The 23,281-nt window shown below is 41.0% G+C and overlaps 1 protein-coding gene across 1 annotated transcript in view; it reads right to left on the reverse strand.

The window, feature by feature from the left end:
- The window catches only part of ctnnd2a (catenin (cadherin-associated protein), delta 2a), a 1,670,075-nt gene that overhangs the window by 1,279,543 nt on the left and 367,251 nt on the right, over positions 1-23,281 (reverse strand). Inside the window, exon 2 of the mRNA XM_051929317.1 lies at positions 18,979-19,112. Within this exon, the coding sequence (XP_051785277.1) occupies positions 18,979-19,112 (134 nt within the window). The remainder of the gene's footprint in view (positions 1-18,978; positions 19,113-23,281) is intronic.

Raw genomic sequence — 23,281 nt, forward strand, 5'->3', positions numbered from 1 at the left:
TGAGCTGCACAACATAGCCAAGGAAGATTTGCACTGGCATCAGGTACAGGGACAGGGGTGAGCATTTTTTCTATTTTGATACCAGATCTGGACAGGACACGTGTTGTACTTTCTGACATGTCACAATGATAGGGGAGAGTGTGGTAAGTGCAGTAAGGGACCAAGTTGGAGTTGACTGTTTGCTGAGGTCTGGAGCGTCTCATAGTACATAAACTGGCAAACACTTTAAAGACTGTCCTTTTCAATGCCAAAAGCAAAAAGTCACTCGCAGGGACAAGAAACGCAGTTTACAGCATCCCATGCAATGCATGCCTAGCAGTATATGTGGGACAAGTATATAAAACACTCGCAACAAGTTTAAAGGTCAGAAGAAAAGAACCACGGTCTCTGATTTATACACATATAAGTTCCACTGGACACATGTTTAACTGGGACACTGTGAATGTTAAATTTAGGGCCAACATTAAGAGTGCCAGACAGCTGGCTGAATCTTGGCTGTCTAAAGAAAATGCCTTTAACAGACACTTGGACTTGAACCCAGCATATGCAGGCTTAAAAAGAAGAACATCCAAATAATAAAACCGTCATTATGACCAACACCTTCTGAACCCCACCTTATCCGTCCCGCCCCCTTACAACCCCCTACCCCCACCTCTACCCTTCACTTTATATATATATTGCCTTTGATTCCTGTATGTCTTATCATTTTCCACTGATGATCACACCTGGTAGGTTGTCAGAAGCTTCGGAATAAAAAACTATTTTAAGATATGTGACTCATTTTCTCCCTTTGTAGATCTCTAGCTACAAATATGCAAATCGTATCACTGACCTTCCCTTCCATATATACAGTATATATATATATACATACAGGGGGTCCTCGGGTTACAACGTCTCGACATATGACGTTTCAAGTTTACAACGCTCACTCCCATAAAAACTTTAAAAAATTGAGACGTGAGAAGGAATAAAGATTTTTTTTTATACTTATTTTTTCTGTTATCTACAGTACAGTTTACAGTACAGTATATTTATGTCCTTTTCCTTTTTCTGTGGCTTAGTTGTGTTTTTATGCTCTAGATTATGATTTTGCAAATGTGTTATGATATGTAAGTGACTTAGGCTAGGGTGTTTTTCGACTTACACCAAAATTCGGGTTACATCACTGTTGTAGGAACGGAACTGTGTCGTAACCCAAGGACCCCCTGTATATATATATATATATATATATATATATATTTTTTTTTTGTTCTTTATTTCACCTTATACAATTTCTTGTATTAGGAATTTGTTAGTTTTCACATCAAACGCAGAGTCAGCCAATCTACAGTGCCCCTGGAGCAATTACAGGTTAAGGGTCTTGCTCAAGGGCCCATCAAGGTAGGATCTCTTTTGGCAGTGACGGGGATTCGAACTGGCAACCTTCTGGACACCAGCACAGATCCTTAGCCTCAGAGCCACAACTCCGCCCTAAAATATATTATATATATATATATATATATAATAAAAAAAATTCTTGGAAGGGAGACTAAGGAGACGAGATGTGATCTTCTCAGAAGACAATTTGACATCTCATGAGAGACACTTTAACGTCATGTGAGACAAGGCAGTGAGACAACATTTAAAACAAGTTCGCGGACATCTAACCTAGCAGTTGTTGGATTGCTTTTGGCAGACACGCTTCATGTGCCCCCAGCTCTTAAAACAACGACAAGCGACAAGCAAAACACACAGCTCGCCAGCAGCAGAAAGCCAGCAGAAGATCTGACCGCTTCTCCTTAGCATGCGTTCAGCCAACCCCCACCACCCCCCAACCCCTTCACAACTCGATTGGCAGAGATGCAAAGTGGCAAAGGACAGCTGCTGTACAGGCTTTTAAAAGATCGGCACGTAGCGCGACAAGCAGAATACACAGCTGGCCACTAGCAGCAGCAGCAACAACAAACCAGCAGATGATCTGACCGCTTCTCCTTAGCGTGAGTTCAGCCACCCCCACTTCACAACGTGAGCAGCGTTATACGTCCTGAACTGGTGTACAGTTGTACTAACTACATGCAGTATGGAACTCTTATATTTTTAAAAAGTGATCATTTCCCACCTGTGCCTGCCCTACGTAATTAAGATAATCTGTACCTATCGTGTCCTGAAAAGTTACCAAAGGAATGGTGCGATAATGACAATTAATACTTTTTTTTTGTTCTCAATAAGAATTGATACATAAGAAGTGCTTCTTTAAATATAGATTTTTAATCTAGTTAAGTCTTTTGGGACCATTACATAACATTAAGATATAGTGTTATAAAAGATTATACCATTTATCTGTATGCTGATAGGTGCAAATTGATGTGTTCCTTGATTTTGTTGCGCAAATGACTCTAACTTACTTAAGATCAGTGCTTTATTCTATTCACCAGTCTTGTCATACTGAACTGGGCTACTCACATGGCAGACACCCACAAGCTGGTTGTAATAAAGGACGTCCATTAGGTGGGGCTGTTTGTAGCAGTGCTCTTGACTGTTCTTTATTTAACATACAGATTTCCCTGAATATAAATTAAAGTACAGATGTCGGACTCTGGTCCTCGAGGGCCGCAGTGGCTGCATGTTTTTATTCTAACCATCTTCTTCCTTAGTGAGCTGTTTTAACTGCCAATTAAGTTCTTTTGCTTTAGTTTTAATTAACTTGACTCAGGCCCCTTAGTTGTCTCTTTTTCTTTAATTAGCAGCCAAACAATAATAAGACATCAAACAAGCCACCATATAACCAGCTCACCTGTGCCCATTACACAATATCTGAAAATAAAGAAAGCTGAAGGTCTCAGGTCACCAAAAAATTTTGACGGTGTTCTTAGAAAAAACAGATAAAAATCAACAAATTTGGAAATATCTGCTGTGGCAGAATGAGAGCAGCAACAAGCCATTGAATTAAATAACGGGCTTAATTAGCAGCAAGAATCAGCTTCTCATTAAGAGACTGTTTGGAGTGAAATTGGTTGGAGTTTGAAATCCCAGTTTAGCTGGTCATCTGTTGGCTCGTTTCATGTCTCATTTCTGTTTGGCTGCCATTTAATGAAGAAACAAATCTGAGGACTGAATCCTTAAAAACAGGCCTATTGAAATGAAGGGAAAAGGAGTTAATCAGCAGTGAAAACTGGTGACTGATTAGGAAAAGGGTTAGAATGAAAACCTGTAGCCACTGCGGCCCTCCAGGCCCGGAGGTCGACACCCCTGAATTAAAGACTACTAATAACGTCCTGAACTTACACTGTACATATTTTAACAACTGAACCCAGAGGCAGGTAAAAGGTTTTCTAAGGTCACACAAGTCGAGCAATGCAAGACAAAGTTCTGTTTTTTTATATATCAAACTCCAGACCTGCCTTTATATTATAAAGCTACTGAGAGGGATGTTACTACATTATGCATCAGCCCATGCAGTCATGCATTCATCTTTCATTTTCACACAGCTTTTCCTGCTGTGCAAGACTGAAGTACTTTCAAGTTCACCCCACTTAGGAGGGCACATCCAGAAAAAGGATGCCAGTTCATCAGTAGACTCTACATATGTGGCCTGGCTCTGTACCTCCATTTAGCCTTGTGAACTTCACACAGTAGGCTCTTCACCTCTGACCAGAACCAGTCAGGCCTGCAGCCCATTGCTGCCACCCAGTTAATAGATTTCTGTTTTTTTATTTTTTTTTTTCCAAGAGAACAATGAATGATTAAGTGACAGTTCTAAGATGAGACACGATGAGCTGCTAGAGAAGAAAAATTCAGAAAGAAAGCACTGCATCAGTATCTCTGTAGTATACATCACCTGCCAATGGACATTAGATTAATAAAGATAGACTTTGAGCGAATATTTCAAGATTATTAGCATGTGTCACAGTGGAAATGCAAAGTAGCAATTAAAGCCTTATAATGAACATTGCACTGTCCATCAACTGAGGTTTTAAGCAGCCACATTTTATTGCTCTTAGAATGATTGCTGTTATCATTATTTTCCACTGAAGAAGTGCAACTGGATCATTGGCTTGCAGACACTCTTTATATGCATGATTAATATTCTTTCTATTTTTTATTTCCTTTCTTGCTCACCGTTTCCATATTTCAATTTAGTTTCTTTTCCCAAAAGCTGCTTTTCCTCTAAGGTATCAGATCAAATTCTAAGCTGAAGTACCTGCTGTTCTCTTTAACTGTTTATAAGGTAGCAAACCTTATAACAACACAGACACCTCTTTCTTTTTTTCTGGACCCACTTTTTCCAGGACATGCTTGTGAAGGTCACAGGGTCTGCTTTTTTGATAGCTGCGGGTGCAAAGCATTATTAACACTGGATTTGATGCCATTCTTAACAGGGCATTTTCATCAACAGACATCCAAACTAAGCCATGAAGGACATTTCTGTACTATGTCTTTCGGTGAAGCCGGTGTAGTTGTTTAATGAGTAAAGACTGTGTAGGACAAGCTGGGAAGTGCCCAAGAATTCCTTGAACAGTAAAGAATAAACAAAATGCATGCATAAAAGTCAAAAATAATTCCCACAATAAAACCTAAGTACCAGATTATAACACAAACAAAAATCATTTTCAGAATCCCCTGGTTTCAAAACCCCTAAAGAGAAACAGTCAGTCATTCTCTAACCCACTATACCCAAACACAGGGTCATGGGGGTCTGCTGGAGTCAATCCCAGCCAGCACAGGGCGCAAGGCAGGAACAAACCCCGGGCAGGGTGCCAGCGCACGGCAGGACACACACACACCCACACCCATACACCAAGCGCACACTAGGGACAATTTAGATTTGCCAATGCAACCTGCATGTCTTTGGACTGTGGAAGGAAACCCACGATGACACGGGGAGAACATGCAAACTCCACGCAGGGAGGACCCGGGAAGTGAACCCAGGTCTCCTTACTGTGAGGCAGCAGTGCTACCACTGCGCCACCCCTAAAGAGAAACATACTTTATTTAAATTTTTTGAGGGAAATCCACAAACAATTAATTAAAACTGCTGATTATAACACTGGGGAATTTCAGAAGAATTTGGAGTACTGGGATCCAACATAACTGGTCATGCATGTCTCCTCAAATCATTTAACAATAATAGAATGCTAAGAAAAAAAAACAATTGCAGAGGAAAACAACTTAAATGGGAAAATGTATTAACATTTAATTACTTTATTTATAGCCATAATATTGTAATGTCTACAGGAATAATTAATAAAAATTCTAAAAATAATATAACAGTAATAAAAAACTAAAGGGAACAATGATTGACATCCCAAGAAACCCAGGGCAGCCTAAGGCTAGGGGAGGGCGGGGCTCTGGAAACGCAGATGGACGAATCAGTGGATTTCAAGTTGGGCCGCATATGCAAATGAGGATTAAAAGAGGATTGCAGCAGGTGTGGGGTTTTCACTTTTCTTTTGGACTTTTGAAAGTCGTTGGAGGACTGTGTCAAACGAGAGGGAAGAAGCTGACTAATGAGACATTGATAGCAAAGCCAGGTGAGGCTGGCAGTAAGTGCAGGCAGGCAGGCTGACATGTCCTTGGTCAAGAACACCAGGGCAGTGAAGATGGCATCCCTCAAGGCAACAGCATTGGAGGGGGTGCTGTACATAGTTGTTTTACTCCTCTGTTCTTGTTTTGGTGTTAATAAATAAAGACAACACATTTTATTCACTTAGCCAAAACTTCCTTCCTCCAGATGTTTGCAACATGGGGTGACTATATTGTCAACTGCATAGAAATTAATTTGGTGAAGCTCATACAAAAAAAAAAAAAAATACCACCAACATAACAAGTGGCACTGAGAAGTTATAAGGGCATAGCTCAGAAGGCTTTGATACAGTTAAACGTATAAAGAAAAAGGTTTTAAATATATGAATAAATATGAAGAAAAATTACAAGTAGAATTAAATGCCCAGAACAAAGTTGGAACAGGACTATGGACCATGAGCATGAAATCAGTAATCAGAAATATTTTCATGATTTTATTTTCATGCAAGTTACAAGAGAAATATTCCAAAACCATGTAATGACCAAACCTTGGTCACAATATACTGTTTTGTAACATCTTTTGGAATGTCGAACATTTTCTATAGGGATCACAGATTTTGAGCAAGCAGGTTGTATAACACATGGCCATATGAGCAGCACAGATGGAAGAGAAATGTGAACTTGGGACCTTGCGTTTACTGATCAGTAGCCCTGGCTATAATGCAGAAGTGTCCAGCTGTCTGCTTGGATCGTACTGTTCGTTATTTATAGTCATGCTGCCTCCTAGACCTGGATGCATAAAACATCTGCTTTTAAACAAGGACATTGGAATTAGACATCAAATGACAGTAACTTTCAAGATAATGCAAACAGTCAATTAAATATAACTGTCTAATGTAAATGTTTTATTGCATATTCCTTTTTACCATATGCTATATGATTTGCTGATTATCTGAAACACTAAAATAGTCACAAAGCAGTTTACCTGCCTCTCTTTTCCGCAACAGTATCGTTCAAGCGGAGGTCCATGTTGCATGAAAACTAAAGGACAAGCGAGTCAGAAATGAACTCAAAGCCACAGCACAAAAAAGACCTGGGCTACAAAATGATGCCACCTAAAACAATGGGGGTTGATACAAGTGGCTATAAATTAAGGCATGGGGTCACATAAATCTCAAATGGTGCTCATTGATATCTCCAACCTCAAAAGGCCATTGGTGTCTGGGGTTCTATTACCCTAAGCCGCTGATCTAGTTTGATCTTTTTGTCCAGCATACACTAAGCCCCTGATCTTTTGTGAATTATATATGATCTAGACTCTGATCAATCCTTTGTCATGTTTGAATGCGCTTGACATCACAAAGGGACCTCTTTGATTTTATATATGTGTAAGAACATGAGCAAAGCCCTAAGGGGGACCCTAACCCAACCCCTTACCTTTAATTTTATATACGTGTAAGAACACAAACCAAACTCAAAGAGTAGGCTTAGGCCCTGATACCTGCAAATCTTAGAAATGCCTCTGCAATAGGCCTCGGCTACAGAGGATCTTTTACCTGGCTAAGCCCCTCCAAACACCATGTCAAGAAAACAAACCATCCATGCCACACTGTCGGATTCACTGTTACTTTTTTGATTTTTGAGACTTTATTATACCATAGCCCACCTAGTACTTTAAACCCCACAACCCCACTATCTGATCTGGTGCTAGGGCTTGTTATACAATTGACTCTTTAAGAAATTGATAGCCTATGGAGAGGGCACATAATGTTTGACATTCCAGAATGTTCTATGCATAAACTATTATTTTGTTTAGAATATTTCACTTGTATTCATCCATCCATCCATTGTCCTAACTCACAAATCAAAGGGCAGGGGCAGTGGGCAGCTGGAGTCTATCTCAGCAATCAGTGGGTGTAAAGCAGGAACAACACCTGGAGAGAACATCAGTCCATTCCAGGGTGAACAAGCACAGTAGGGCCAATTTACCAATGCCATCTCACCTAACCTGCCTGTCTTTTGACTGTGAGTGGCAACTGGAGGAAACCCAAGCAGACATGGTGAGAACATGCAAACTCCATGCAGAGAAAACCCAGGATGCAAACCTTGGTCCCCTTACTGCAAGGCAGCAATGCTACCTCTGCGCTTCCATGCTGCCCACACCTGTATCCATGAATTAGATTGGGAAATATAGAGATATTAGCAGAGATACCCAGTGCTGACTCGGGTGGAATAAAGTGAAAGTGAAGTCAATAAATAAATTATATTGGAGGGGATTCTGGCCACAAACTAAAAACTCACTAAACCCACCACGGGAAGCAACTTTGAACACATCTGCCAAGTCCCAGAAATGCCCAATATGGGGACTTCCCTAATTAAGTGGAAGTCACACTTTCAGTGAGGCATTATGGAGGTATATTGCTGTTGACAAGTCCTCCTCTGACCATCAGTGTGGACTGACCATAATTGAAGATCAAGTAAGGAGATGACTGCGGAAACTACACACAGGACAAGCTGAGGGACCAGATGCAGTCAGTCCTTGAGTTCTTAATGCCTGTGCTGATGAACTTTGTGGTGTCCTCTGTCATCTGTTCCTTCTGTCTCTAACACCCCAGAAAGTGCCAGTGCTGTAAAACATCCTGCATTGTACCTGTTTCAAAGAAGGCAGGTGATTCTTTATCTAATGAGAACAGACCAGTGGCACTTACGTCACACATGATGAAGACCTTTGAGAGACTAGTTTAGGACTATAGTAGTCCTCTTATTGTAGACCATCTGGACCCACTGCAGTTTGCCTATCCGTTTGAGTGGAGGATAAAATGATTTGTCTGCTCCACAAGGCTTATTCTCACTTGGACAAAGCTGGCAGCACCATCAGCATTATGCTTTTTATTATTTTTTGCCATCCAGTCATCGCTATTAAGGGGTAAACTCGGAGATATGCAGTTGAATGAGAACTATGGTGTCCTGGATAATGGACTATCTGGTGGGTAGACCGCAATTTGTGAAACTCAAGGATTGTGTTTCTGCTAAGAATGTGAGCAGCACTGGAGCACCACAAGGAACAGTCCTGTCTCCTTTTCACTTCACTCTGTACACCTCAGACTATAAATGTAACAGCAGGTCATGACACTTGCAGAAAGTCTATGGACAATTCTGCACTTATGGGGTGTATTGATAATGGGGATGAGGCAGAGGATTGGTATCTGGTGGAAAAATTTGTTCCTTGGCGCAAAGCAAAAGCGTCAGCAAAACCAAAGAACTGCTCATTGACTTTCACCCCACCAAACAGCCTCTATGTCCGCTCACTATTGAAGGAATGAATGAGGTGGTGCAGTTCTACATGTACTTAGGGTCCACGTTAATGACATGTGGCACTGATCTTATAACACAGAGGAGTCATATGGTAAAGGGCAGAACAGGCTGTTTTTAATAGGAGACTGCGTAACTTTATTGTGAGTTGTGACATCCTTCACATCTTCTACACCTCTGTAATGGTCAGTGAGATGTTCTACATGGTGGTGCGCTGGGCTGGTGACATCACTTCAAGAGAGGCCCACTGAATCAATAAGCTTATTAAAACAGCAGGCTCAGTTATGGGACACACTCTGGACCCAGTGGAGGTAGAAGCAAAGGAGAGAATGAAAACAAAACTGACTGCCATTATGAACAATGCTGCACATCCTCTCCCTTACACACCAATACTGAGGACTTTCAGCCACCGAAGTATTCAGTGGAACTGTGTTAAACACTACGGGGGCTCATTTACATCAGCTGCAATATGCCTGCATAACACCTCACAGGGACATGTATATATTTATTTATTTATCTATCTATCCATCTATTTATTTATTTAAAGAGCTTCTGTAAAAAAAACAAATATCTCCCTGGTGACAAATAAAGTTCTATCTATCTAATGTTTTTCAGTGCAGAGGACAAAAAGCTACAAACCTAATCCAGGTTTGCAAAATTCTCTAAAGATCGAAAATATGGGAATCACTGAAAGCTCAACAAACATTAAAATAAACTAGACGTCCATTTCTCTCCGAGCCCTGTTGATCATATTGTTATGTGTTAATGTATGTGTATGTACAATATTTTATTTTTGTTGTTCCTGAGTAATTACGTTATATTTTTAACACAATTTCCATTATGTTTATACATGTGTACTGCTTCTTTAAATGTAACTACGTGTTGGTGATGGCGCCCCAAGATGCTGGACCACCCTGACGTCACCACTCCTGGTCCTCCCATCTGGCTATATATAGTAAGCTGAGAAGGCTCAGGAGTTGGGAATCATTTGTTAAGGAAGTTTCACTAAGTATTATGATCTTTGTTTTGAACATTCCAGCTTTACTTCACACTAGGAGAGGGTAGAAGAGCATGTAGTCTTTAAAGAGGCACATAAAACAGTGCACACCTGTACTCCTGCCTTCACTGTTTGTGGAGATCCATTTGTAACTGAGGACAAGTTTTCTTCTTTTTATATTAATTCTAACACTTTTTTTACTCATCACACATACATATACAAACACACACACATTTATTAACATTACTATGTTGTTTTAAATGTGCTATATAAATAAATTGACATTGACATTTACCCTTTTCTGTGTCTATACTATTGTCATCCCAACCAGAGCCATCCTTGTTTTCAAGACAAGACCCATAGTGCTTCCCACAAAGTGGAATGCTGCTAGTGTTGAAGACAAAGGAATAGATAAGCATACATTTCTATTGGTTGTCTACATGGGTCACATGTCAGGTTCATTCTTCCCTGATCTAATAATTAAGCATGCACCTGTACAGTGTCCTCAGTCTGAGCTAACAGTCTCAGTTCTCTGGCAAGATAACTATAATTCACTGTTGGTCCTTCATCTTCCTTGCGACCAGACACATACCTCTGTGTTTCACTAATATTCCATGGCTAGGTCAGATAATACACTGCTGATTCTCAATATCCAGCATTATATGAATATCAGGCACGGTCTTAACTCTTCTCTTTGTCATAATGCAAAATGACGACATACAGAAATCACTGTTTCACTGAAGGATGACTGCACGTTCCATTATTCTTTTCCAAGAGAGAATTTTGGGCAGCGGCAGGGAGGCTGTAATTTGAACACCCAGTGCAAGCAATGATAATGTTGTCGGCAGAATTCATTCTGGTGCTGTCACTAGAAATATAAGACTTCAAAATCTCATTTACTCTGTTTTGTCACCTGCAATACAAAGGCAGATTCTCTTTATTCCACGGCTCTACAGTAAGGCAATGTATGAGGCGTTTTCAATAGGACTGTTAAAATCACAGGCATACAGGGAAAATGTTTAGCTTCACATTTCTTTTTTTTTTCAGGATGTGGCTTTCATAGGAAAAGAATACAATTATGATTTAAAAGCCATAATGAAAACATACTGGAGATTACATTTTAAATTTATCTGATGTGTCTCAAAATGATACCAATGAAGAAAGAAAGTAGAGGCAGGAATTAATACAAAATGAGCTTAATGCCGCTAGGCGGTTCTGCACTGTCATTTGATTGAATCACAATGGGATTTCACTGCACCCTGCCTAAGAGGAAAACATCGCTAAACAGTACCAATCACATTTGTCTATTTTGGCAGCTTGAGCCGTTGCACTGGATTTATGACATTATGCACTTGAGAAGAATAAAGAAACTACAAAACAATAATAATAATAATACAGTTTTCGGCAGGGAGAAAGAGGCTATTCAGCTACCACTTTGCAAAAGATAGGAATTAAGACAGGATTGAAAAGAAGTCCTGAATAATTTTGTATTTTAACAATAACAGCTATTAACGTTACAATAAAAAAAACACATGCATAAGAGTGTAAATATAATAATATTAATCAATCAATTTATTTTCAAATTCACTTAATTCAAGTTGAGGTCATGAGGAGCCAGAGAACATCCTGGAAGCATGAAGAATAAGACTGGAACCAACTCTTAATAATACTAATAATAATTCATTACATTTATATAGCAATTATAGCCATTTCGACCACCACCTGTGACAGCAGCCATTTTGCGCCAGTACACTCAGCACATTTTAGCTATTGGGAGTACTGGGAAGAGAGAGAGTTAGCCAATTAGGAACAAAGGATAATTAGAGGGTCAGAATGATTAGGCTATGGTGGGCAATTCAGCTTGGACATTGAGATACACACTACTTTTTTTCAAAGAATGGCCAAGGATCTTTTATGACTACAGAGAGTCAGGACTTTGTTTTTTTTTTTTAGGATGGTACCAATTTTCATAGCACCCTTTCCCTGTTACTGCACTTGGGCATTGGGATCCACACATACACACATACCACAAGGTAAGAGCCCCTGTTGGTCTCCCATCCAATTACTGGCAGGGCCTGAACGTGCTCAGCTTCAAGTGGTTTACCTGTTGTAAATTTCCAAAGAACCCTGTTTATTAACCCGCCACCCAAACCCGCCTGAGGCTGAAGGAGACAGTGCTCCCCCCATACCATTATTTGTTTTATTTGCTTATCCTTATTTTTTTTTCAGCCATAAAACAGGGCTTCTCTTTGTGGTCTATCTATCTATCTATCTATCTATCTATCTATCTATCTATCTATCTATCTATCTATCTATCTATCTATCTATCTATCTATCTATCTATCTATCTATCTATCTATCTATCTATCTATCTATCTATCTATCTATCTATCTATCTATTGTGATAGTAGCGCTATATAGTCGCCCGACCCGACACAGACTGACACAGAGGCACGTGTAAAATCCAATCAGACTTTTATTTTCTTCACCTGTGGGGCACGTCTTCTCTGTGAACCCCACAGGCAATACACATTCCCAAAAGCACTTAAACCACAACACACAACCCTTCCTCTGGCATCATCACTCCTCCCAGGCAACCTTGTCCTCTTCCTCCCAATTCTGGCCCTGAGTGGTGGTTGCTGGCCCTTTTTGTAGCCCACCCAGAAGTGCTCCAGGTGCTTGATCACCTGCTTCTGATTGCACTTTCGGGCAGGGCTGTAGAGTTGTCCAGGCTGGCTCAGGGACCCATGCAGCACCCCCTGGTGGCCACCCCAGATCCCAACAGGGCTGTGGAGAACTCCATCTCCCATGGAGCCCTGCGGGAAACTGAGGCACCATCCTCAGACAGGGAGGCTGCCACCAAGCGTCCCGGGGGAGGTATTAAGCAGTCCATGATTGCTCCCCATGTGTAGAAGTGGCGTCCGCCTATCTATCTATCTATCTATCTATCTATCTATCTATCTATCTATCTATCTATCTATCTATCTATCTATCTATCTATCTATCTATCTATCTATCTATCTATCTATCTATCTATCTATCTATCTATCTATCTGGTCATTCCACATGCTCTCGTGGTCCTCAAAACAGTGTCAATGCACATCTTGGCTTGTCCGAAACCAGATAAATCTAGGTGAAAATGCAATATAACTTTTCCACTATGCCTCCCGATCTGATGCCAGCTTTCCCATTTCTACTGTGCCCCAAAACAGCCCGTGACATCCACAATGCCCTTATTCTTACCATAACTTGCCCTATAGATGTGGAAAGGAACAGGTGAACCTACCACCCAAATTTTATACTACACCCATCTCAAAATTGCCAAAACCCACATTATAATATCTGCACCCCCACCTCCAAAATCTTCCAATAACGTGGACTTCCATCTGCCTTAAAACACATGCGTAACATAAATCCAATCCAAATCTTATTCTTCCTCTGCTAATAAAGTGCCCAGTCCTTGGTCATTTCTACCATCCATCCATCCATCCATTATCCAACCCGCTATATCCTAACTACAGGGTCACAGGGGTCTGCTGGAGCCAATCCCATCCAACACAGGGTGCAAGGCAGGAAACAAACCCCAGGCAGGGCGCCAGCCCACCGCAGGGCCATTTCTACCATATTCTATAAATCCATGACATATACTCAGTAGTCCTCTGATTTCTTCTCAAGTCTTACATCCCAGTTTATCATGTACCACACGGGAGTCATCCCCACACTAATTTTACTCTATACTTGCTGCCTGTATACCCAGTCTTCTGTACGTTTGCCAGGCTTACCTTACCTGGGCACAAATTCACATTGTACGATCTACAGATCCCCACATCTTAAAACATAGCATGTCTTATACTACACCCACAGGACAAGTGCAAAATAAATCTTATTCTGCCTTTATGATCAGTGCACCTATATTTCCTTGAACATAAATTTTCCCTCCTTTCCTACCGGCCTGAAAATTTCTTAATTAATTTCTGATTGAATTGAGTCATTTCACTAAGCCTGCCAAAAAATGTAGCCTCATACTATTGTCTAGATCAATGTTTCCCAACCATTGTTTCTGTAGTGGCACCCTTTTTGTAACCAAAATCATCCCAAGGCACACCACTATTTTCCTAACCCCAAACACATATACAGTACAGTATATCTCACACATGTAATCAACTGACTGAAGAGGCAGGACTTCCAGAGAAGTTAGTAAAAAAGGAGCTCTGAGATCAGCGTTCGCAAAGACGGCACACAATGAGCACTTTGGTGGCATCTCCAGACTGCTTCACACTTTTGCCCACACCTTTCTGCCTCAGAGGCAAGTGATATGCCCACTATCTACAAGCCCTTTGGGGCTCACTGGTCACCACACACCCAGAGCAGATGCACTCTTGCAGCCATGAAACATATCTGAAGTGTTCTAACATGGATTGTGGAGCTGCTTTTATGCCAGCTTCTCCAGGTTGACCTATCCTCATCATCCAGTGGAGCTTGTGCCAGAGAAGCCTGCCTGCTGCTGAATTCTTAAGTCAGATCGGTCCGATCCAAGCTCCTTTATCTTCTTTTTTCCGTCAAGTGAATAATTCATGAAGGAGTGCTTCATTAAAGAAATAACTGAATTTAGTCAGTGGGTAACTGATGTTTTATATTATCTGTAACTGGAAAAAATCCAATTCTCACTTAGAGGATCTGTACAAAACTTTTTCAAAACCTGGCAGGATCTAATCAATAACATTTTAGAATAAGCATTTAAATTGAGGAAGCGGATTCTCTCTCCTCTTTTTTATTCTATTTATTGTTATTCATTTATTATTTTATCTATTTACTTATTTTTATTAGTTTAAAGTTTTACTTTGTTGGTCTAGATCTCTTTCTCAAGGGTGGGGTTTGATTTGTTTCAAACCTAGTTTGGTTAAACTTGACTTGCTTGTATGGAATGTTATTTGATTTTAATAAAATCAATAAAATGCAAAAACAAAAAGAAAGAAATTAATTTTATTTGATTTCTGAAGTCCCACTTGAAGTTGCCATCTCCCTAAAGTCGCACCCGCTCATCTGTAGTTATGTTAATGGTGTGTGTGAAGTGTGAACTATTGGAGGAAACATGAAATAGTGTGTCAACGATTGTCCAATCACATTAGATCACAAAAACCTAAAACAGTACTAATTTGCTGCCAATAAATGTGCGAGTGTCCAGGGCGCACAGAGCTGTATCCCCGGAAAAATCTGAAAGCAACCAATTAAAGGGCAGCCTCAGGTCACCTGCTTGCTAAAAGATCAAGGACTTGCATAGACTTTCATTTGGCCTGCACCCTTCACTCAGAAAATATATTAATCAAATACAAGGCGGAAACAATTTTTAATGGATGTTGACATGCACTGACACCAGGCACCGTGTGCAAATCCATCCATCCATTTTCCAACCCCCACAGGGTCACAGGGGTCTGCTGGAGCCAATCCCAGCCAACACAGGGCACAAGGCAGGAACCAATCCCAGGCAGGGTGCCAACCCACGCAGGACACACACAAACACACCCACACACCAAGCACACACTAGGGCCAATTTAGAATCGCCAATCCACCTAACCAGCATGTCTTTGGACTGTGGGAGGAAACTGGAGCACCCGGAGGAAACCCACGGAGACACGGGGAGAACATGCAAACTCCACGCAGGGAGGACCCGGGAAGCAAACCCAGGTCCCCAGGTCACCCAACTGCGAGGCAGCAACGCCACCCACTGCGCCACCATGCCGCCCCTGTGTGCAAATAAACAAATTTATTCCATGATTATTTCCCATTACCTAACTGATTTAAGCAGAGTTTTTAAAATATTTGGGGGGACAGCACCCAAGCACCCCACATTACAAACCGCCACTGTGGTAGAAGTGAATCATATGTGGTCAAATGTGAGCTCTGTGTTGTTCACAGTAATGACGATAGTGACAGTGTCAAGGTAAGGTTGAAAGAATTGGCGGCTATTTTTGTGAATATATGAAATGCAAATGTAACGAAGTAAATGGTGCATCACACCCCGTCAAAAGGACAGATAAAGGACTGCTGCTAAGAGAGTTGATAATGAAGAGCCACAAGAGATGTAGATTTTGGCACTCAAAATACATCCACCTTCTGACTGCACATCTAAATGAATAACTAAAGTAAGTTACCATTCCTGTCCCATTGGAAATGCAAACTTGTCAGAGCAGAATAGAGCCGCAGCATTTTAACGTGTAGTACATGCAGAGACCACGGTGCCTCTTTGTACTCCTTTTGCTGTAGTCATGCCATGTAGTGAATCAGTAGTCTAAATGACAGAAAGAAATCAGAGCAGACAGAAGCACTTCTCAAATAAGTGGAGCTAATGTTTTCAGCAGTCTCCATAAGAGTGACATTACAATACACAAATTAATAATTAAGCTTTGGCTACCTTGTGCTACCAAGATCCTGAATTGATAGGGGGCAATCTCTGCTATCTATTTTCTCTCAGTGTCAAATCTTTTGTTCTTCAAGTTTCTTTTTTCTCGTTCCCCGTCTTTCTGTATTTACTTTACATATTTTTCTAATACATAAGTAGAAAAGGGACACTGCAATACTGAACATTTAAAGCATCCTGATTGGAGGAGACTGCGCATAGGTTTTTAGGGAGATAACCTGCTGGCAGAGACTTTTCAGAGGTCACTATTCACTATAAACTTTTCAGCAAGTTATCACCAGACGTGCGTCATCTTCTTCAAGAATGACATGTGGCCCAACAAGACTAATATACAGTATACAATAATAATAATAATACATTTCATTTATATACTTTAGCACTTTTCCCATGCTCAAGGCGTGATGTCCAAAGATGGAATGATTACCAGTAATGCTTGGTGCAACCCTTGAAGTGTGTGGTGCAAATTACAGTCAGAACTTAAAGTCTGAATATTCAAGTGCAAAACTGACATTCAATCAATCTGACAAGAATAACAACTCCACTCCTAAATATAATTTCTGATTTTTGACAGAATGGCAGAGAATATGCAGATCATGAATGCAGTCTTCTCTCTCTGAATGCAGAAAAGTAAAAAGTTTAAAGAGCAAAGCTGTCATGATATGGATTGATACATTCAAGTTTTAATAGGTATTAAACGGCAACAGGCTACACTGCTGAGATGTGATGCACAGAGTGGGCACACCATTTCAAGAAAAAATTTTCTTTTAGCAATGCCAACAGACCAGACATGGCACAACGTAATTGAGGACTTCAGATTAAACTAATACAGAATAGAGGGTGTCTCAAGACCTCATTTCATCAAAAATGTATGACTATGCGCTTGGCTATAAATAGTATGGAGGGCAGATAAAAAAATGGAGTGGACTGTTAATACAAAAGTGAGATGATATCCATAGCACAAAGAGCAATGTCAGCAGTTATATCTGAAAATGTGTGTTGTTCAGTTTCTTAAAGAAATTTGTGCTATAAGTAATTACTTCAGTATATGCAAAATAAATACCACATATTTATATGAGTATACAATGTTTGAAAATCTCTTTGACAAGAGCCTACAAATATTGTAAGCCCCAAATAACTAGTCAATGTGATCACATATCTCTTAACTCTATAATAAGATAAGCATATACAAAATTGAATAAATTCAGTTCAATTCAATGCGTGACTTCTTCTTCTTCTTTCGGCTGCTCCCATTAGGGGTTGCCACAGTGGATCACCTTCTTCCATATCTTCCTGTCCTCTCCATCTTGCTCTGTCACACCCACCACCTTTATGTCCTCTCTCATCACATCCATAAACCTTCTCTTAGACCTTCCTCTTTTCCTCTTCCCTGGCAGCTCTATCGTTAACATCCTTCTACCAATATACCCAGCATCTCTCCTCTGCACATGTCCAAACCAACGCAATCTCGCCTCTGACTTTGTCTTCAAACTGTCCAACTTGAGTTGACCCTCTAATGTACTCATTTCTAATCCTGTCCATCCTCGTCACACCCAATGCAAATAAATCTTAGCATCTTTAACTCTGCCACCTCCAGCTCTGTCTACTGCTTTCTGGTCAGTGCCACCATCTCCAAACCATATAACATAGCTGGTCTCATTACCATCCTGTAGACCTTCCCTTTCACTCTTGCTGATACCCGTCTGTCACAAATCACTCCTGACACTCTTCTCCACCCATTCCACCCTTCCTGCACTCTCTTCTTCATTTCTCTTCCACAATCCCCATTACACTGTACTGTTGATCCCAAGTATTTAAACTCATCCACCTTCGTCAACTCTACTCTTTGCATCCTCACCATTCCACTGACCTCCCTCTCATTTACACACATGTATTCTGTCTTGTTCCTACTGACCTTTATTCATCTCCTCTGTAAAGCATATCTCCACCTTTCCAGGGTCTCCTCAACATGCTCCCTACTCTCGCTACAGATCACAATGTCATCAGCAAACATCATAGTCCACTGGGACTCCTGTCTAATCTCGTCTGTCAACCTGTCCATAATAAGAAAGAGTTCAGAGCCGATCCCTGATGTAATCTCACCTCCACCTTGAATGCATCCATCACTCCTAAAGAAGCATGTCTGCTCAGTTGGGCACTTTTCAATCTTCAAATGGTACATTCTGATTGGCTAGAAAATTGTCTGATAAGAAAAGTCCTTAAGATACCAATGCACTAATATGGCAGAAAGGCAGTCTGACAAAATAAACTTGCTCATAATACTTGTTATGTTTAATTTTCTGCCAGAATAGCAATTTTATTTGTAGCTTCACTGGGTACACATATAAGAGCTTACTGCATTACAATGTTGTGTTGTGCGCACATGGTTCTGGGTAAGAACATGTTCACACTAGGGATGCCTCAGAGAAATATCTACACAAAGGATTAACAACTCACTTGCTCATGTGCCAACTCCTAAATATGCAGGTGTTTTACACGGTATAACAAATGAATGCACTGTGCCCACTGGGGCAGGATTCCCAATGAACAGAGACAACCAACAGACTGAGCGAATCACTGAACTCCAGCAGCCACGTTCAATAAAACCTTCCTGAAACTACTGTAGGCAATTCATAATTAATGAAGAAATATCCAATCCCAAAACATTATGAACAAAAATCCATTTTAGGCAGCAGAACACATCAGTGGCAAACGGAAATAGGCAGAAACATTTCTGAATGGCGGGACTTGCCTGCTCTTTGACAGATGCCAGGATTGCTGATGTTGTCTCAGTCTCAGATCCATCTCCATTGGATGCATTTAATACGGGGCTCAGCATGGTGGTATTTTCAGAGGATGAAGGCTGATCAGGAACTGGCATAGCTCCTACAGGGAAAGCAAAATGAGAATCAGTTAGGAGGTAAGATGTGCAGTCTACGAGACGATTAGGAGTCTAAAGATGAGGGAAATCTGTGAAAGCAAAGACATGTTCAGATTCAGACACACAAGTGCCAACTTGTATTGCTTGTTTTAAAAATCCTGTACATGAATTACTAATGACCATGGCTAAATAATGAGAGGCAGTTGGCTTAAGAATAAGATCCACCAGAAAGAAACAGTAAGAACGAAAGAGAAAAGTATCCACGTATTGTTAATTGAATTAGATGATAATATTTCCCAAGTGACTTGTAAATCAGGGGATTCTCCACGTTAACTCCCTTCTGGTCACTTTCGGCATGAAGTCTGAGTGACCTCTTCATGTCAGCATGGGGTTCTCTCTGAATATTCCAGTTTCCTCTCTTATTCCATAGATGTGCACATTAGGTTATTTGGTGACTCTAAATGGGCCCATTGTGGATCTGGGCAAACAGTGCCCTGCACGAACATTGGTGCTAGGCCCTTTTTGCTCTATGTTGAAGCACACAAATTAGAATCTACTCTATATACTGTATTGTAAGATAAAGGCGCTATATTACGCCCGACTCGACACAGATTGACACGGAGGCACGTGTAAAACAAATAAACTGTTTATTTTTCTTCAGCTGGAGGATACGTCTTCCCCGTACTCCCTCCAGCCACAACATAGTCCCAAGTACAGTCTACAAGTAACACCAAGCACTCTTCTTCTCTCTTTCACCACCACTCCTCCTCCGCTTTGTCCTCCTTCCACCCAACTCTGGCTGCTGAGTGGTGGTCGCTGGCTCCCTTTTATTGGGTACCCATAAGTGCTCCAGGTGCTTGATTGGTGACATCCAGCTGCACTTCCAGGTGTGGCGAAACCAGTGCCCAAAAGGGGCCAGCAGCTCCTGCTGCAGCACCCCCTGGTGGCGCCTGCAGAACCCCACAGAGCTGCACAGAACTCCAACCCCCATGAAGCCCTGGGGGAGTCCGAGGCACCGCTGCAACCCAGGGAGGCTGCCATCTAGCGTCCAGGGGGAGATACTGGGCTTCCCACCTTTGTCCCCCTGGCAGATGTGTTGAAGGCATGGGCCCGGAATGGGCCGGCCATCCGTCACAATATATAAAATCCTAAGCCTAAAAGTGCAATGATTTCATGTGATGTTTTTTGTCACATTTTAAATTCGGGCTTATTTTAAAACCTACATATATTTGTTTGGTATCATTCTTTTCAGAATTTATCAAACTTTAATGTGATTTTGTTAGATTTTCAGATTCTTATCCATCCATCCATCCATTTTCCAACCCGCTGAATCCGAACACAGGGTCACGGGGGTCTGCTGGAGCCAATCCCAGCCAACACAGGGCACAAGGCGGGGAACCAATCCTGGGCAGGGTGCCAACCCACCGCAGGACACACACAAACACACCCACACACCAAGCACACACTAGGGCCAATTTAGAATCGCCAATCCACCTAACCTGCATGTCTTTGGACTGTGGGAGGAAACCGGAGCGCCCGGAGGAAACCCACGCAGACACGGGGAGAACATGCAAACTCCACGCAGGGCGGACCCGGGAAGCGAACCCAGGTCCCCAGATCTCCCAACTGCGAGGCAGCAGCGCTACCCACTGTGCCACCGTGCCGCCCAGATTCTTATTCTGTTTTTAAATTATAAACTAAAATATCAAGAACTCACGTCCTGCGAAACAAGACTTTGTGCCAACAGATTTAACCACGCCCGGGGCCGGAAATAAAACACAAAGATTAGATGACAAAGACAGCTGCTGTACAGGCTTTTAAATGTTTGAAGCGCTTTGCGAGATGCAGATCACGCAGCATGGCAGCAGCAGCAAGCCAGCAGCTGATTGAGCAAAGAGGTGGTAAAAAAAAAAATGAATATGTTTCCCATTGTATCACCATTTAAGAGGGGGTTTTGGAGGAGCCACTGCATCTCCTTGAGGTGCGTTCAGCCCCCCTTTTCACAACACGAGTGGCAGAGACGCGAAGTGGTTGGTGCGTTGAGCAGGCAAGGGGGGTAGGCGAGCGAAGCGAGAAAGGGGTAAGCACCCTAGTTTGTCTATAAGAAAATAGGTACACTGTAGGTAATTTCCACTATCAGGACAATAATTAAAAAGTGTAATACAGCTGGAGATGTTAAGAATCATCCTGGAAATGGTCATGTATTTAGAACTGCTTCACAAACCCAGGTTCCCATGCCTGTTCATTGTCCATAAGGAAATCTGGGATGCCCTTCTTGTGTTTGGGTGGGTTTTCAGCCCTTATCGCTAAGGCTGTATATATTATTATATTGGTGACTCTTTACTGTCATCCAGAATTGTTTTCCACCTTGTGACCAGTGCTGCTGAGATGTATCCATGTATGTAAATTAGAACTGGAAATATTAAAAAAGTAAAACTGAAAAATGTTATTGCCACTTTGCATGATTTTTATATGAAGATAAAGAGACTTATTTTTTGCATTTCATCTCAAGTTATGACTTATTTATTTACAAGTCTGAAGAAATCTGAAATGTCTTAGTTTAGGTATCCATTATCAGAAGCTATTTTAACATGATATAAAGCAATAAAAATTACAGTAATGTATAACTAGGGTTTTATTATTTCTATCAGTAATTAATTTATTTTTTCCAACAGAGTATTTGAAGGCTGTTAATAACGACCTTAATCTGGATACCTAAACTGAAACATGACCATGAAAAGTCCATCAATTTAAGTAGATATTATAATGTATGTAGTACAGTCGATTACTTATGTACTTTATAATAGTTATCTGCATAACTGACTTTTGATCAGTTCTAGAGAACAACTTCAACTTCTGCAGAAGTAATTAATAATAATAATTCTTTACATTTAAATACCGCTTTTCTCACTACTCAAAGCGCTCTCCACACAGGGAGGACCCAGGAAGTGAACCCACAATCTCCTTACTGCAAAGCAGCAGCCCTACCACTGCGCCACCTGTGAGGATACATAAAGCGTGTCCTATGATTGAAGAGCCTACAGAGACACAAACTGTTCTCACAAACCCCATGTTCAGAGGCAGTTTATCTTCTCAGATAGTTCATGTTGTAAATAATTAAATGCCTGCTATCTGATTGAACATTGACTTATTACAAAGATGGTAAATTATCACCATTTAATGCTAAGTCAGTTCTTTTTGAGACTTTCTAAATGGGCTTTTTGTCCTGTGTACTGTAGTTTTGTTACAATACCAAGCAGCAACATCATTGCTCAGGATGTTATCTATGAGGCATTGGTAAAAATTCAGTTACCATATATCTAACATAAGAAATTTAACAAATAAGAGGAGACCATTCAGTTCATCGAGCCCATTTGTTTAGCTAATAGCTGTGCTGTCCCATTAGCTCATCCAGATAGCAAAGGCTCCAAAAGGTTGTCAAGGTTTCTCCCCAAACTATATGGCTCAGTAGTTTGTTCCAAATTCCCACAACTGATACAATTCTTAACTGTCTTTTGCCTTAATTTCCACTGGTGTCCTTCATAATGTGATTTACCCTTAAGCTGAAAGAATTTGGCCAGATCTAATATATCAATGCCAGTCTGCTAAGCTCGAGACTGGACAGGTTCAGTTTTCTGACAGAGTAGGACAGTAGGCAGGATTGGCACTCCAGCCACCATAAAAAACCCCATAGTGTTCAGTGTGGTGCTGAGGTGTCACCCATTGCACGGCTTTATCCGGATCTCAATCCGGGTGGTTTGGAGTGTGGTGGGTGTGGCAGCGTGCTATAATCATTGCATGCTCCCAATCGCTCTCTTTCTTTATAGACTGCTAATTGCTTCTTATAATGGAGATCTAAATTAAACTTTTACCAAAGTAAAATAATGTTTTAATAGCCAGGGTGTACTTCAGCTTCACTCATAATGGGCTCTTGTAAAACTACAAGACAGAAAGCAAGACAAATAAATAATATTGTATAAACATTACTGTATGTGTGACACTTAGAAATTCATATTTAAGGGGCAGAAAGGAAAGCCTGAGACCGTAGCAAAAGTTCTTTTCATTTCATTTAACACTTATATAAATTACATTCTTAATGTCTTAATGTTAAGCTCATGGCCCAAGCATCCAAGCGTCCCAGGTTCAAGAGTACCAAAGTTGCTAGTCGCCAATT

Source organism: Erpetoichthys calabaricus, chromosome 6 (genome assembly GCF_900747795.2).
Source record: "Erpetoichthys calabaricus chromosome 6, fErpCal1.3, whole genome shotgun sequence".
NCBI lineage: Eukaryota > Metazoa > Chordata > Cladistia > Polypteriformes > Polypteridae > Erpetoichthys > Erpetoichthys calabaricus.